The following is a 16407-nucleotide window of genomic DNA, read 5'->3' as shown; positions in this document are numbered from 1 at the left end:
GAAGTCCTCGAAGGCGAAAAAGCCGAGAACGGCTCCTTCCCATCCCAGGACATCCGAGATGGTGAACAACGCTATCAAGAACTTGAAGGAGCGCGGAGGCTCTTCCCTGCAGGCCATCAAGAAGTACATCACCCAGAACTACAAGGTCGACGCCGAGAAGCTCGCGCCCTTCATCAAGAAGTACCTGAGGAGCGCCGTGGCATCAGGTTCTTTGGTGCAAACCAAAGGAAAGGGTGCCTCCGGATCTTTCAAACTCAGCGCTTCGTCGCTGAAGGAGAAACCGGAAAGCGGGGCTGTTTCCAAGACCAAACGCTCGGCTCCCAAGGAGAAGAAACCGGCAAAGAAAGCTGCCCCGGCCAAGCGACCAAAGAAGACCGGCGAAAAGAAGAAGGCACCTGTTGCAAAGCCAAAGAAGTCTCCATCGAAAGTGAAAAAGGCAAAGACGCCCAAGAAACCAAAGGCGCCAAAGCCAAAGAAGGCTGCCAAGCCCAAGGCAGCAAAGAAGGCTGCACCAAAAAAGAAGTAAAATGGTTGAGCACGCAAGTGTTCCCCATAAAAAGGTCCTTCTGAGGACCATCAAAATTCTCCTGGAAGGAGCGAATTTGCACGATCACTCAATCTTATAACCTTTCCTTTCATCGGACACGGTGTCATCCTTTCCCTTCCATCCATGCATTTTCTTTTTTAAAAAAATGAAAGCAATACACTAGTCACATTATGTCGTCATAATTTGTTTGACTTCGTTTCCATCGATTCTATGAAATGAACTGCGAGTAAGATATTAGATTTAAAGATTTAGCGAGAGCTTTATTATTAAAACTGAATATTCATGAAATATCGCCCAATTGCTTCGGCATTATTATTTTAAATAACTTTTGGATAAACGCGAGGATAGGGATGGAATTGACAATAATAATAAAAAATAAAGAGAGATACGACCAAAACGTACTTTCCAAGTAGGATTTGTGGTCCTCAAAAGGACCGATTGTTTGCCAAGGGCAGCGGAATGCGCTTAAGCACGCTCTCCACGAATGCGGCGGGCGAGCTGGATGTCCTTTGGCATGATAGTGACACGCTTAGCGTGGATGGCACACAAGTTGGTATCTTCGAAGAGACCGACGAGGTAAGCCTCGCTGGCCTCCTGGAGAGCCATGACTGCGGAACTCTGGAAGCGCAAGTCGGTCTTGAAATCTTGAGCGATCTCGCGGACGAGACGCTGGAAAGGAAGCTTCCTGATGAGCAACTCGGTGCTCTTCTGGTAGCGACGGATTTCTCGAAGAGCCACGGTACCTGGCCTGTACCTATGGGGCTTCTTCACTCCTCCGGTGGCGGGAGCGCTCTTCCTAGCTGCCTTTGTGGCGAGCTGCTTCCTTGGGGCCTTGCCTCCGGTGGATTTTCGTGCAGTTTGCTTAGTCCGGGCCATTGTCGCGTGCTTGTCCTAAGCGTTTCCGTTTCAAACAATCGCGCCAACCAAAAATCATGCCTTTATATGCTTTGCCCTGAAAGGTGCCGTGCATGCTCCTGATTCGTGAAATCAAACCGAAAAGCGGATTTCCCATTGGCTCCCGCCATTCTGCCCCCCTCTGTCGAAGGCGTACAAAACTGAGCCGGCTCGCCGGGAAGGCTTCATTCTCATCTTTCGAATCCACGTACGTGCACTGCAGAAATGACAGGCAGAGGTAAAGGAGGAAAGGGACTCGGCAAAGGAGGTGCCAAGCGCCACCGTAAAGTTCTCCGAGACAACATCCAGGGTATCACCAAGCCCGCCATCCGCCGTCTTGCCCGGCGAGGAGGTGTGAAGCGAATCTCCGGTCTCATCTACGAAGAGACACGCGGCGTCCTCAAGGTGTTCTTGGAGAACGTTATCCGCGATGCCGTCACCTACACGGAGCACGCCAAGAGGAAAACCGTAACCGCCATGGACGTCGTGTACGCACTCAAACGTCAAGGCAGAACCTTGTACGGTTTCGGAGGTTAAGGGCTCTAGTTTGCCTGTCCTCCATCTTGAAAAATCGGCCCTTCTAAGGGCCACAAATCTTTTCTTTGAGGAAGGAAATGTCAGCTTTCAACTTTCCCCGAACCTTACCCCCTGATCCCAGCCTCGATTCGAACGATTTCTCTCGTCTCGAGTTCATAATGACATAAGAATGATTGAAATAATTGAGAATTCAACAAAAAATATTCACGCGAGGACTCTCAGCATTCGCTAGATGACTACCCACCCTTCGTTCGTCGTTTAGCAAAGCAAAAGAAATTTATGTGAAATTCAGATTGCTTCTGTCAAATTATAACATCAATTAATATAACTCAGGCGAACATATATATATATTTTTTATTATTATTATTTTCAGTGCAGCTTGACTCCACCGAAAACAAAACACACGTCATAATCTCTATGCTATCAAAATTTACAAGATGTATACGTACAGGTAAGCCACTATTCTCTGACATTATCGGAAATAGGCAAAAAACATTGAATCAACACAGGATTTGCATGCCAAGTTACATGGATTGTCAGTCCTGATTAGACTACAGACTTCAAACTTGAAAACTTAAAAAAATGGAGTAGACAATGACCCTTTCCTAAGGTAATTGGTGGCCCTTACAAGGGCCGATTTGCTAGAAGCTGAGGGGGTAGGGTGTCAGCTTAAGCTTTCTTCTCGGTTTTCTTGGGAAGAAGGACCGCCTGGATGTTGGGCAGCACGCCACCCTGGGCGATCGTGACCCCAGAAAGGAGCTTGTTCAACTCCTCGTCGTTTCTGATGGCCAACTGCAAGTGACGGGGGATGATCCTGGTCTTCTTGTTATCGCGAGCAGCATTGCCGGCCAACTCCAAGACTTCCGCTGCCAAATATTCCATGACGGCGGCCAGGTAAACCGGTGCACCGGCACCGACACGTTCGGCATAATTGCCCTTTCGCAAAAGTCGGTGGATTCTGCCGACGGGGAACTGAAGTCCGGCTCGGCTGGAGCGAGACTTGCTCTTTCCCTTCACTTTTCCTCCCTTTCCGCGTCCAGACATGATGATCTCTTGCTATCGATACAACGTGAAAACACAAATTTTTGCCAGCCAGTTTGGTGGTTTTGTTAAGTAGTATTGAATCGCCGCGAATGAGAGCGTCCGGGAGACACGTCTCGAAGCGCCATTGGTCCGTCTGATATCAACCGTCCTTTCTTAAAAACGAATCGACGGAGGTGGCGCCCATCGAGTGACGCCGAGGGACTGGTGGCTCCGAGCGCCGGCGTTGGACATGCTCTCTATCTAAATTTGGGGAAGGACCTTTCGGCACAGCAGCAATGCATAGAGAACATGACTGAATCCAGTACCAGACAGCAGGCAGCGAGAACACCGAGATTCCAGGATGGGAGGCAGCAGTCGGCGGAAATCGGCGGCAGTCAAGCATCGTGGAACTTCGGCGGCCCCATTGTCTAACTTTTTGGCGGGAAGGGGGGGGGGGCGCGTGCGTGGATCCTAACGGTGACAACTAAGCGCACAGCCCAATTCAAAATTACACGTACCCCGGACGTACGTTCTCGTTCGCCTGCCGGACGAGAGGGCTCTGAAGCTCCAATCTCCCTCGGGGAAAGTGCCGGTCGCCGGCTTCCCAGTTGCAACAAGCTTGGTACCCGAAAAATCTCCGACTCTCTGATACCGAGGTATTTCCTTTTCAGGATTGCCAAAGTGAAGAGAAACTTAGCGAAAGAACGATTTGTCCATCGAAATTGTCAGAAAGTGCAGGATGTCCTTCTTAGGGCTGAAAGCACTCGTCGCTCAACGGCAAAACGGCCCTTCTTAGGACCAAAAAGCCGAAATCTCCGATGTTCCTTAGGGAAAAAGAAAAAACGGGACCAAGTGCAACTGACGATAGAGTTTTTTCCCCCTCCTTCTCAGGGGGGGGGGATATCTCGAAAAACCGGTAGCCGAAAACTCAACCGGGGGAGAAAGGAGTGCGTGGACCTGGGCAAAGAAGCGGATGCGGAGGAAAAGGACAGCGGACAGCAAAGGCAGATCAAAACCGACCGGGTTGGTGGCCCTCAGAAGGGCCTTTCCACCCAAAGTCTGTCGGGGAGTAGTGACCCCCGGCAGCACCCCCCCGACTGCTGTGCGCTCTCGGGCGTAGGGGACCATGTGTTCTTTCGCGTCATCGGTTTTGCCGTTTCCCCGGTGATAATTACCCCGACTCGGAAATGGACCTAAGGGGTATAGGAAGGCACATGGGCACAAAGGTGGTTCCCCCGTAGCAGCAGTCACCCACACTGCAATGACGTAAGCTCTGGGTGTGGTTATTACCGATACCCCGCAAGGGGACAGATTTCAGACCGGCCTCGGCCGTCGGACTGGTCCTACGAGAAGTCACTCGCCCCTAAGGCAATGAAAAGCCAATGCTGTCTTAAATCCCGATCCGAAGCAAAAGTAACAATGCCCGGAGAAACAGACGAGTTCTCTCTAACGGACAGACACCCCAAGCAACGACTTCTCCTCTCTTTCACGCAGACGTCTTTGGCAGTTAACTTCCGATGCGGCTTTTTTCGGCTTTAATTCAAAATTCATTTTCGATGTTTGTTTCAAATAAGGTTGTAAGTCGGAATGAGTAGGTCCAACTAACACACAGATTTGCAGAGAGCCTTCGGGCTTTACCTACCTGCCCTTCCAAATTCCCGACTCCATCCTCCCCGTAAGGATAGGAACCAATAGGGTGTGTGTTTTTTTGCCCCCCTTCAACGTGGGTTTTTTTCACACACCAGTATCTAGATGAAGCTGTTATTCCAAGACATCCGAGGTTTTGTCTGCTTGCAGAATTTTATCCTCGGGAGCTTCCCTTCTATTTCTCTTTTTTGTCTCTTGTAGTTTTTTCTGTCTGCTAATTTTCGCCGTCTGGTAAAAATCCTCTTTCCATAGGGTTGAAACCAGATTTAGTTAAAGTATTCGATGTCCCACGTAGGTAGATTTGCATACTAGTGCATGCCTGCATGGAATGGAGGTTTCCCCGAGGGAGAAATCCGGCTGGACTGGATCTATCCCGAAGGGAAGATTGTACCTAGGCAAAAGACCGAACATGAGGCTATAATGTGCTTGGAGAGTGCATTAGTGTTTCAGGCGAGGTCTGCGCCTTTCGGTATGGTTGCCGGTTGACTTAGGTCGGGCACCACTCACCCCCGCGAGCTCCTTTGGGGGCGGGGTTTTTTCTTTCTTTCTTTTTTTTTTTTTTTTTTTTTTTTTGGCGCCCATCGAGTCTGTCTGCAACATGCCGCCAAAGACAAGTGGAAAAGCCGCCAAAAAGGCCGGAAAGGCCCAGAAGAACATCTCCAAGGGAGACAAAAAGAAGAAGCGGAGGAGGAAGGAGAGCTACGCAATTTACATCTACAAGGTGTTGAAGCAAGTTCACCCTGACACCGGCATCTCCAGCAAGGCGATGAGCATCATGAACAGCTTCGTCAACGACATCTTCGAGCGCATTGCCGCCGAAGCTTCCAGGCTCGCTCATTACAACAAGCGATCGACCATCACCAGCAGGGAGATCCAGACGGCCGTTCGGCTGCTCCTCCCCGGTGAACTGGCCAAGCACGCCGTCAGTGAAGGCACCAAGGCCGTGACTAAGTACACCAGCTCAAAGTAAACTCAAGGAAATAATTACCTTGCCGAAAAAGGCCCTTTTTAGGGCCAAAAATTGAATCTTGGAATTGGACGAACTTGTCTACCACCCCTCCGAAACGTACACTTACATAACCTAACGATATCTCAGCCTGCAAGCGAGAAGATTTTTGACCTTACGTATATATAAAAAAAAAATGCTTTTAAGGTACGACCTTAACCAGCACGTAATTTACAAAAATAGGCTAAATTTCCAAATTTTTTAGTTTCTTTTGCTGAATAGGACTTTTAGAGTTACATTTGGACAAAATGCCACTGCAAAAAAATAACCTAAGACTTGGAACAATTATTGATTCGGCGCATTATTATTTTGGATGAACACATAAAATAAACTTGTATATTTAACAAAAATAACTTTCAGGTTTCTATTTCACAATTGTACGTTTGTTACTAGAGTATGGCAGTGAAAGGTACACACAGATTAATATCTGCATATACTCGGTTGGGTTACATTAGGTTAGGTTTTGTTAGGTCGTGATTTTATTTCATTTTTCGTGTTTTCCTTCATTTTACTTTCAAAATTACTTTCAGTTTTCTCCACGAGCAGGGAAAAAGGAAGAGTTTGGCAGTCACATTCATAATTTGCACTAAAAGGGCTCACTTAACTTCTATGAAAGGGTGAGAACTGGTACGCTCAACGAAGTGTGACATTTGGCGGGAACCGTTGCATTTGAAATCGGTTACTCCAAGAATTGATCTGAACGTTGTTTCCAGAGGGCGGCGGCATCGGGGGGGGGGGGGGGGGTGGAACTTCAACTTACGATCCCGGAAGATTAGCATTTTTTTGTTCAGTTAGGGGTGGGGTTCGAACGCCTACATGCCTCCATTCGGTATCATTACATGCTGACTACACAACGAAAGTGTACGCGAATTTTTGAAGAGGAACCAAAGTTGTCTTACGCAAGGTCCTTTTTCCAGGAATTTGTCTCGCGTTCGTCTGAACCCAGATCCTCTGGGAGGTTAGGTTACGTTGACATGGCAAAAAAAAATGTTCATTCCATCCTATGCATTAATATTAGGGGTGTGCGGGATCCCGAAAAGTCGGGACCGGGGGGGGGGATCCTGTCCCGATCCCGACTTCGGGAAATGACTTCCCGACTCCCGACCAGTCGAGAAATACCGAATGGTCATTTTATCGTTAATTCGTTTGCTGCAAAAAGTAACGGTTATGTAACGGTCTGCTGCCAAAAGTAACGATTTCGTAACCGTCTGCTGCCAAAAGTAACGGTTTTGTAACCGTTCCCTGCTAAAACTAACAGTTTCGTAACCGTTTACTGCCAAAAGTAACCGTTTCGTAACAGTTTACTGCCAAAAGTAACCGTTTTGTAACAGTTTACTGACAAAAGTAACCGTTTTGTAACAGTTTACTGACAAAAGTAACAGTTTCGTAACCGTTTGCTGCCAAAAGTAACCGTTCCGACCAGGACCTTCCCCACTTGCCTTCTGCTAAATTGTCCACTAGCGGGGACACTTTCACATCACTGCACTGATCGAGCATTCCCTTTCCGAAGGGAAAAGACGCGAGATTTGACATGCATCGGTTGAAACAGAACCTCGGTTTACGTGTCCTCGCCAACGAGTATGCGACATTTCCAATTCTTTATTCTGCGTGTGCACACCCCCCCCCCCCGCCCCGGTGCGTTTCGGGCGAAATTGCCAACGGATCAGGGTTGCCGGGCCGGGACTATCCCTTTAGCGAACGCCTCCTTCCACGGCGATGGCATTTTGCAAAAAAATAAAAACGCCCAAAAAAAACACACTCCCTGCAACCGCCGGCACGTATCCTCGCCGAAAACTACCAACGCCGGGCTCTTCGGGGAGCGACGCGGCGGATCCGCCGGGCAGGGGAGCGCTCGCTCCCCGCCGGGATTATGGCGGCCGCCGGTAATAAGAACGCACCCTGCAACCCCGCAAGCCCCAAAAAACAGAAGAAAGTCGCCTTCCCCGATATTCATATATACTAATATACATTCTTCACTTATATTATTATTATTATTTGATGACAGGTATATTGAAAAAAAAAAAAAAAAAAAAAAAAAGCGATTCTGCAAAAACTGTCGGTGATTGATTGGCTTCAATTCACAAATAAAAGGCCACTATGAACCTTGAAAAAGAAAAAGGATGCCAACAGCACCTGGTGTTCCCAGGCGGTCACCCATCCAAGTACTGACCAGGCCCGACGCTGCTTGACTTCGGTGATCGGACGAGAACCGGTATATTCAGCGTGGTATGGCCGTTGGCGAAAGATACTGCTTTCGGTAAGGTACATATAGTCCAACTTCTCGTTTTCGGGGAAATGTCTCGTCTCGTGGGCACTGCCAAGAACGTGTAGAAGAAACATAACAAATAATTATACATTTCATTGTAGTCATAGTGAGAAATGTGCTTTAACACCCTTCCAGAGATGTGTGAACATAAAAGCTACAAGATAGAGAAGAAGAAAATTTAGTGCAGTGAATAAAAGTGAATCTCATGACCAACCTTTTTGATTCCACACTATATACCCAGGACCTAACAACGAAAAAGTGATTGGGCTCGGTTAGTTCGTATGAACTTTCCAGCCTGATCATTACCAGTGCGTAGTTATATATATATATATATATATATATATATATACTCTCCAGCCTAGCTATTTCCTATTTTTGTGCTATCTTCGGACAACTTCATCGAGTTCTCGAATACGCGCTATTCCCACAAACCAAAGTAGGCAACGGGCACCTCGACACAAACTATTACATTATTATTATTTATCGGCGGAGAGCAGGAAGGGCCGCGCTAACTTTCGGTGCAAATGGCTGCTTTCGAATCGAACCACAGTCCTCATGCGATAGATTTTCGCCTATAAACGAAATTAAAGGCTATACATTGGAAGTAGGCCAGCTTCGTTCAAACACAGGCGTGTGCGACACACGCTACTTCGGAGATTGGCTTGAGAGGCCTGTCGTATGCTCAAGGCACCTGATTCTCAGCAAGAGAATAGGGGAAGGATTGAACTTCCATCTCCTCCGTGCAACCGACGCACCTTCTACCTTTTCTCAGAGAAAACTAAGGAAATCACGGGCATATGGAGGTCGCGCGTACACCTACGGTGAGTTTGACACGAAGGAAGCGAGGAACGTGGAAGTCGTGGGGACGGACTGCGGCACTTCACGGCTACTTCAAAGTTTCCGGAACGTACCCAACAACGAGGGATGCTGGTGCTCTCTAGCTCAGCACTGAAAAAATTAATCTTGGAAAGAGGAGGAAACACACTTACCGTTGTGGCAACTACAAACTTCAGTTTGCTTCGGCCCGCCTGAGAGCTGCTCTCGCTCCGGTCCGCGCTCCGAGAGAAAAGGGGGTCGAAACCTCGGCGCGGGGATTCATTTTCGTTCCGAAAAGAGCGTAGATATGGCAGATACGGCATCAGCTCCCTCAGCCCCGACGGCGGCTTCGCCCAAGAAGTCCTCGAAGGCGAAAAAGCCGAGAACGGCTCCTTCCCATCCCAGGACATCCGAGATGGTGAACAACGCTATCAAGAACTTGAAGGAGCGCGGAGGCTCTTCCCTGCAGGCCATCAAGAAGTACATCACCCAGAACTACAAGGTCGACGCCGAGAAGCTCGCGCCCTTCATCAAGAAGTACCTGAGGAGCGCCGTGGCATCAGGTTCTTTGGTGCAAACCAAAGGAAAGGGTGCCTCCGGATCTTTCAAACTCAGCGCTTCGTCGCTGAAGGAGAAACCGGAAAGCGGGGCTGTTTCCAAGACCAAACGCTCGGCTCCCAAGGAGAAGAAACCGGCAAAGAAAGCTGCCCCGGCCAAGCGACCAAAGAAGACCGGCGAAAAGAAGAAGGCACCTGTTGCAAAGCCAAAGAAGTCTCCATCGAAAGTGAAAAAGGCAAAGACGCCCAAGAAACCAAAGGCGCCAAAGCCAAAGAAGGCTGCCAAGCCCAAGGCAGCAAAGAAGGCTGCACCAAAAAAGAAGTAAAATGGTTGAGCACGCAAGTGTTCCCCATAAAAAGGTCCTTCTGAGGACCATCAAAATTCTCCTGGAAGGAGCGAATTTGCACGATCACTCAATCTTATAACCTTTCCTTTCATCGGACACGGTGTCATCCTTTCCCTTCCATCCATGCATTTTCTTTTTTAAAAAAATGAAAGCAATACACTAGTCACATTATGTCGTCATAATTTGTTTGACTTCGTTTCCATCGATTCTATGAAATGAACTGCGAGTAAGATATTAGATTTAAAGATTTAGCGAGAGCTTTATTATTAAAACTGAATATTCATGAAATATCGCCCAATTGCTTCGGCATTATTATTTTAAATAACTTTTGGATAAACGCGAGGATAGGGATGGAATTGACAATAATAATAAAAAATAAAGAGAGATACGACCAAAACGTACTTTCCAAGTAGGATTTGTGGTCCTCAAAAGGACCGATTGTTTGCCACGGGCAGCGGAATGCGCTTAAGCACGCTCTCCACGAATGCGGCGGGCGAGCTGGATGTCCTTTGGCATGATAGTGACACGCTTAGCGTGGATGGCACACAAGTTGGTATCTTCGAAGAGACCGACGAGGTAAGCCTCGCTGGCCTCCTGGAGAGCCATGACTGCGGAACTCTGGAAGCGCAAGTCGGTCTTGAAATCTTGAGCGATCTCGCGGACGAGACGCTGGAAAGGAAGCTTCCTGATGAGCAACTCGGTGCTCTTCTGGTAGCGACGGATTTCTCGAAGAGCCACGGTACCTGGCCTGTACCTATGGGGCTTCTTCACTCCTCCGGTGGCGGGAGCGCTCTTCCTAGCTGCCTTTGTGGCGAGCTGCTTCCTTGGGGCCTTGCCTCCGGTGGATTTTCGTGCAGTTTGCTTAGTCCGGGCCATTGTCGCGTGCTTGTCCTAAGCGTTTCCGTTTCAAACAATCGCGCCAACCAAAAATCATGCCTTTATATGCTTTGCCCTGAAAGGTGCCGTGCATGCTCCTGATTCGTGAAATCAAACCGAAAAGCGGATTTCCCATTGGCTCCCGCCATTCTGCCCCCCTCTGTCGAAGGCGTACAAAACTGAGCCGGCTCGCCGGGAAGGCTTCATTCTCATCTTTCGAATCCACGTACGTGCACTGCAGAAATGACAGGCAGAGGTAAAGGAGGAAAGGGACTCGGCAAAGGAGGTGCCAAGCGCCACCGTAAAGTTCTCCGAGACAACATCCAGGGTATCACCAAGCCCGCCATCCGCCGTCTTGCCCGGCGAGGAGGTGTGAAGCGAATCTCCGGTCTCATCTACGAAGAGACACGCGGCGTCCTCAAGGTGTTCTTGGAGAACGTTATCCGCGATGCCGTCACCTACACGGAGCACGCCAAGAGGAAAACCGTAACCGCCATGGACGTCGTGTACGCACTCAAACGTCAAGGCAGAACCTTGTACGGTTTCGGAGGTTAAGGGCTCTAGTTTGCCTGTCCTCCATCTTGAAAAATCGGCCCTTCTAAGGGCCACAAATCTTTTCTTTGAGGAAGGAAATGTCAGCTTTCAACTTTCCCCGAACCTTACCCCCTGATCCCAGCCTCGATTCGAACGATTTCTCTCGTCTCGAGTTCATAATGACATAAGAATGATTGAAATAATTGAGAATTCAACAAAAAATATTCACGCGAGGACTCTCAGCATTCGCTAGATGACTACCCACCCTTCGTTCGTCGTTTAGCAAAGCAAAAGAAATTTATGTGAAATTCAGATTGCTTCTGTCAAATTATAACATCAATTAATATAACTCAGGCGAACATATATATATTTTTTATTATTATTATTTTCAGTGCAGCTTGACTCCACCGAAAACAAAACACACGTCATAATCTCTATGCTATCAAAATTTACAAGATGTATACGTACAGGTAAGCCACTATTCTCTGACATTATCGGAAATAGGCAAAAAACATTGAATCAACACAGGATTTGCATGCCAAGTTACATGGATTGTCAGTCCTGATTAGACTACAGACTTCAAACTTGAAAACTTAAAAAAATGGAGTAGACAATGACCCTTTCCTAAGGTAATTGGTGGCCCTTACAAGGGCCGATTTGCTAGAAGCTGAGGGGGTAGGGTGTCAGCTTAAGCTTTCTTCTCGGTTTTCTTGGGAAGAAGGACCGCCTGGATGTTGGGCAGCACGCCACCCTGGGCGATCGTGACCCCAGAAAGGAGCTTGTTCAACTCCTCGTCGTTTCTGATGGCCAACTGCAAGTGACGGGGGATGATCCTGGTCTTCTTGTTATCGCGAGCAGCATTGCCGGCCAACTCCAAGACTTCGGCTGCCAAATATTCCATGACGGCGGCCAGGTAAACCGGTGCACCGGCACCGACACGTTCGGCATAATTGCCCTTTCGCAAAAGTCGGTGGATTCTGCCGACGGGGAACTGAAGTCCGGCTCGGCTGGAGCGAGACTTGCTCTTTCCCTTCACTTTTCCTCCCTTTCCGCGTCCAGACATGATGATCTCTTGCTATCGATACAACGTGAAAACACAAATTTTTGCCAGCCAGTTTGGTGGTTTTGTTAAGTAGTATTGAATCGCCGCGAATGAGAGCGTCCGGGAGACACGTCTCGAAGCGCCATTGGTCCGTCTGATATCAACCGTCCTTTCTTAAAAACGAATCGACGGAGGTGGCGCCCATCGAGTCTGTCTGCAACATGCCGCCAAAGACAAGTGGAAAAGCCGCCAAAAAGGCCGGAAAGGCCCAGAAGAACATCTCCAAGGGAGACAAAAAGAAGAAGCGGAGGAGGAAGGAGAGCTACGCAATTTACATCTACAAGGTGTTGAAGCAAGTTCACCCTGACACCGGCATCTCCAGCAAGGCGATGAGCATCATGAACAGCTTCGTCAACGACATCTTCGAGCGCATTGCCGCCGAAGCTTCCAGGCTCGCTCATTACAACAAGCGATCGACCATCACCAGCAGGGAGATCCAGACGGCCGTTCGGCTGCTCCTCCCCGGTGAACTGGCCAAGCACGCCGTCAGTGAAGGCACCAAGGCCGTGACTAAGTACACCAGCTCAAAGTAAACTCAAGGAAATAATTACCTTGCCGAAAAAGGCCCTTTTTAGGGCCAAAAATTGAATCTTGGAATTGGACGAACTTGTCTACCACCCCTCCGAAACGTACACTTACATAACCTAACGATATCTCAGCCTGCAAGCGAGAAGATTTTTGACCTTACGTATATATAAAAAAAAAATGCTTTTAAGGTACGACCTTAACCAGCACGTAATTTACAAAAATAGGCTAAATTTCCAAATTTTTTAGTTTCTTTTGCTGAATAGGACTTTTAGAGTTACATTTGGACAAAATGCCACTGCAAAAAAATAACCTAAGACTTGGAACAATTATTGATTCGGCGCATTATTATTTTGGATGAACACATAAAATAAACTTGTATATTTAACAAAAATAACTTTCAGGTTTCTATTTCACAATTGTACGTTTGTTACTAGAGTATGGCAGTGAAAGGTACACACAGATTAATATCTGCATATACTCGGTTGGGTTACATTAGGTTAGGTTTTGTTAGGTCGTGATTTTATTTCATTTTTCGTGTTTTCCTTCATTTTACTTTCAAAATTACTTTCAGTTTTCTCCACGAGCAGGGAAAAAGGAAGAGTTTGGCAGTCACATTCATAATTTGCACTAAAAGGGCTCACTTAACTTCTATGAAAGGGTGAGAACTGGTACGCTCAACGAAGTGTGACATTTGGCGGGAACCGTTGCATTTGAAATCGGTTACTCCAAGAATTGATCTGAACGTTGTTTCCAGAGGGCGGCGGCATCGGGGGGGGGGGGGTGGAACTTCAACTTACGATCCCGGAAGATTAGCATTTTTTTGTTCAGTTAGGGGTGGGGTTCGAACGCCTACATGCCTCCATTCGGTATCATTACATGCTGACTACACAACGAAAGTGTACGCGAATTTTTGAAGAGGAACCAAAGTTGTCTTACGCAAGGTCCTTTTTCCAGGAATTTGTCTCGCGTTCGTCTGAACCCAGATCCTCTGGGAGGTTAGGTTACGTTGACATGGCAAAAAAAAATGTTCATTCCATCCTATGCATTAATATTAGGGGTGTGCGGGATCCCGAAAAGTCGGGACCGGGGGGGGGATCCTGTCCCGATCCCGACTTCGGGAAATGACTTCCCGACTCCCGACCAGTCGAGAAATACCGAATGGTCATTTTATCGTTAATTCGTTTGCTGCAAAAAGTAACGGTTATGTAACGGTCTGCTGCCAAAAGTAACGATTTCGTAACCGTCTGCTGCCAAAAGTAACGGTTTTGTAACCGTTCCCTGCTAAAACTAACAGTTTCGTAACCGTTTACTGCCAAAAGTAACCGTTTCGTAACAGTTTACTGCCAAAAGTAACCGTTTTGTAACAGTTTACTGACAAAAGTAACCGTTTTGTAACAGTTTACTGACAAAAGTAACAGTTTCGTAACCGTTTGCTGCCAAAAGTAACCGTTCCGACCAGGACCTTCCCCACTTGCCTTCTGCTAAATTGTCCACTAGCGGGGACACTTTCACATCACTGCACTGATCGAGCATTCCCTTTCCGAAGGGAAAAGACGCGAGATTTGACATGCATCGGTTGAAACAGAACCTCGGTTTACGTGTCCTCGCCAACGAGTATGCGACATTTCCAATTCTTTATTCTGCGTGTGCACACCCCCCCCCCCCCGCCCCGGTGCGTTTCGGGCGAAATTGCCAACGGATCAGGGTTGCCGGGCCGGGACTATCCCTTTAGCGAACGCCTCCTTCCACGGCGATGGCATTTTGCAAAAAAATAAAAACGCCCAAAAAAAACACACTCCCTGCAACCGCCGGCACGTATCCTCGCCGAAAACTACCAACGCCGGGCTCTTCGGGGAGCGACGCGGCGGATCCGCCGGGCAGGGGAGCGCTCGCTCCCCGCCGGGATTATGGCGGCCGCCGGTAATAAGAACGCACCCTGCAACCCCGCAAGCCCCAAAAAACAGAAGAAAGTCGCCTTCCCCGATATTCATATATACTAATATACATTCTTCACTTATATTATTATTATTATTTGATGACAGGTATATTGAAAAAAAAAAAAAAAAAAAAAAAAAGCGATTCTGCAAAAACTGTCGGTGATTGATTGGCTTCAATTCACAAATAAAAGGCCACTATGAACCTTGAAAAAGAAAAAGGATGCCAACAGCACCTGGTGTTCCCAGGCGGTCACCCATCCAAGTACTGACCAGGCCCGACGCTGCTTGACTTCGGTGATCGGACGAGAACCGGTATATTCAGCGTGGTATGGCCGTTGGCGAAAGATACTGCTTTCGGTAAGGTACATATAGTCCAACTTCTCGTTTTCGGGGAAATGTCTCGTCTCGTGGGCACTGCCAAGAACGTGTAGAAGAAACATAACAAATAATTATACATTTCATTGTAGTCATAGTGAGAAATGTGCTTTAACACCCTTCCAGAGATGTGTGAACATAAAAGCTACAAGATAGAGAAGAAGAAAATTTAGTGCAGTGAATAAAAGTGAATCTCATGACCAACCTTTTTGATTCCACACTATATACCCAGGACCTAACAACGAAAAAGTGATTGGGCTCGGTTAGTTCGTATGAACTTTCCAGCCTGATCATTACCAGTGCGTAGTTATATATATATATATATATATATATATATATATATACTCTCCAGCCTAGCTATTTCCTATTTTTGTGCTATCTTCGGACAACTTCATCGAGTTCTCGAATACGCGCTATTCCCACAAACCAAAGTAGGCAACGGGCACCTCGACACAAACTATTACATTATTATTATTTATCGGCGGAGAGCAGGAAGGGCCGCGCTAACTTTCGGTGCAAATGGCTGCTTTCGAATCGAACCACAGTCCTCATGCGATAGATTTTCGCCTATAAACGAAATTAAAGGCTATACATTGGAAGTAGGCCAGCTTCGTTCAAACACAGGCGTGTGCGACACACGCTACTTCGGAGATTGGCTTGAGAGGCCTGTCGTATGCTCAAGGCACCTGATTCTCAGCAAGAGAATAGGGGAAGGATTGAACTTCCATCTCCTCCGTGCAACCGACGCACCTTCTACCTTTTCTCAGAGAAAACTAAGGAAATCACGGGCATATGGAGGTCGCGCGTACACCTACGGTGAGTTTGACACGAAGGAAGCGAGGAACGTGGAAGTCGTGGGGACGGACTGCGGCACTTCACGGCTACTTCAAAGTTTCCGGAACGTACCCAACAACGAGGGATGCTGGTGCTCTCTAGCTCAGCACTGAAAAAATTAATCTTGGAAAGAGGAGGAAACACACTTACCGTTGTGGCAACTACAAACTTCAGTTTGCTTCGGCCCGCCTGAGAGCTGCTCTCGCTCCGGTCCGCGCTCCGAGAGAAAAGGGGGTCGAAACCTCGGCGCGGGGATTCATTTTCGTTCCGAAAAGAGCGTAGATATGGCAGATACGGCATCAGCTCCCTCAGCCCCGACGGCGGCTTCGCCCAAGAAGTCCTCGAAGGCGAAAAAGCCGAGAACGGCTCCTTCCCATCCCAGGACATCCGAGATGGTGAACAACGCTATCAAGAACTTGAAGGAGCGCGGAGGCTCTTCCCTGCAGGCCATCAAGAAGTACATCACCCAGAACTACAAGGTCGACGCCGAGAAGCTCGCGCCCTTCATCAAGAAGTACCTGAGGAGCGCCGTGGCATCAGGTTCTTTGGTGCAAACCAAAGGAAAGGGTGCCTCCGGATCT

General features: G+C 47.9%; 8 protein-coding genes and 2 non-coding genes across 10 annotated transcripts; 4 read left to right on the top strand and 6 right to left on the bottom strand.

The window, feature by feature from the left end:
• Window positions 1–1012: 1012 nt before the first annotated feature.
• On the bottom strand, window positions 1013–1423 carry LOC145992885 (histone H3). Its single transcript, XM_083129267.1, has one exon. It carries the CDS (start codon window positions 1421–1423, stop codon window positions 1013–1015), a length of 411 nt encoding a protein of 136 aa, XP_082985393.1.
• Window positions 1424–1666: 243 nt separating this feature from the next.
• On the top strand, window positions 1667–1978 carry LOC145992884 (histone H4). Its single transcript, XM_083129265.1, has one exon. The coding sequence runs from the start codon at window positions 1667–1669 to the stop codon at window positions 1976–1978; it is 312 nt and encodes a 103-aa protein (XP_082985391.1).
• A 669-nt stretch (window positions 1979–2647) lies between these two features.
• On the bottom strand, window positions 2648–3022 carry LOC145992883 (histone H2A). The gene has a single exon (XM_083129264.1). It carries the CDS (start codon window positions 3020–3022, stop codon window positions 2648–2650), a length of 375 nt encoding a protein of 124 aa, XP_082985390.1.
• A 2224-nt stretch (window positions 3023–5246) lies between these two features.
• On the top strand, window positions 5247–5618 carry LOC145992582 (histone H2B). Its single transcript, XM_083128937.1, has one exon. It carries the CDS (start codon window positions 5247–5249, stop codon window positions 5616–5618), a length of 372 nt encoding a protein of 123 aa, XP_082985063.1.
• Window positions 5619–7775: 2157 nt separating this feature from the next.
• On the bottom strand, window positions 7776–7894 carry LOC145993041 (5S ribosomal RNA). The gene has a single exon (XR_014442253.1). It is a non-coding gene; the product is annotated as a 5S ribosomal RNA (ribosomal RNA).
• Window positions 7895–10105: 2211 nt separating this feature from the next.
• LOC145992882 (histone H3) lies at window positions 10106–10516 on the bottom strand. Its single transcript, XM_083129263.1, has one exon. It carries the CDS (start codon window positions 10514–10516, stop codon window positions 10106–10108), a length of 411 nt encoding a protein of 136 aa, XP_082985389.1.
• Window positions 10517–10759: 243 nt separating this feature from the next.
• On the top strand, window positions 10760–11071 carry LOC145992880 (histone H4). Its single transcript, XM_083129262.1, has one exon. It carries the CDS (start codon window positions 10760–10762, stop codon window positions 11069–11071), a length of 312 nt encoding a protein of 103 aa, XP_082985388.1.
• Window positions 11072–11738: 667 nt separating this feature from the next.
• Window positions 11739–12113, bottom strand: LOC145992879 (histone H2A). Its single transcript, XM_083129261.1, has one exon. It carries the CDS (start codon window positions 12111–12113, stop codon window positions 11739–11741), a length of 375 nt encoding a protein of 124 aa, XP_082985387.1.
• A 200-nt stretch (window positions 12114–12313) lies between these two features.
• Window positions 12314–12685, top strand: LOC145992581 (histone H2B). Its single transcript, XM_083128936.1, has one exon. It carries the CDS (start codon window positions 12314–12316, stop codon window positions 12683–12685), a length of 372 nt encoding a protein of 123 aa, XP_082985062.1.
• A 2153-nt stretch (window positions 12686–14838) lies between these two features.
• LOC145993040 (5S ribosomal RNA) lies at window positions 14839–14957 on the bottom strand. Its single transcript, XR_014442252.1, has one exon. It is a non-coding gene; the product is annotated as a 5S ribosomal RNA (ribosomal RNA).
• Between the last annotated feature and the right edge of the window lie 1450 nt (window positions 14958–16407).

This window comes from Lepisma saccharinum, chromosome 9, assembly GCF_977018435.1.
Source record: "Lepisma saccharinum chromosome 9, izLepSacc3.1, whole genome shotgun sequence".
In the NCBI taxonomy this organism is placed as follows: domain Eukaryota; kingdom Metazoa; phylum Arthropoda; class Insecta; order Zygentoma; family Lepismatidae; genus Lepisma; species Lepisma saccharinum.
This window is presented reverse-complemented; position numbering and strand designations above follow the sequence as displayed.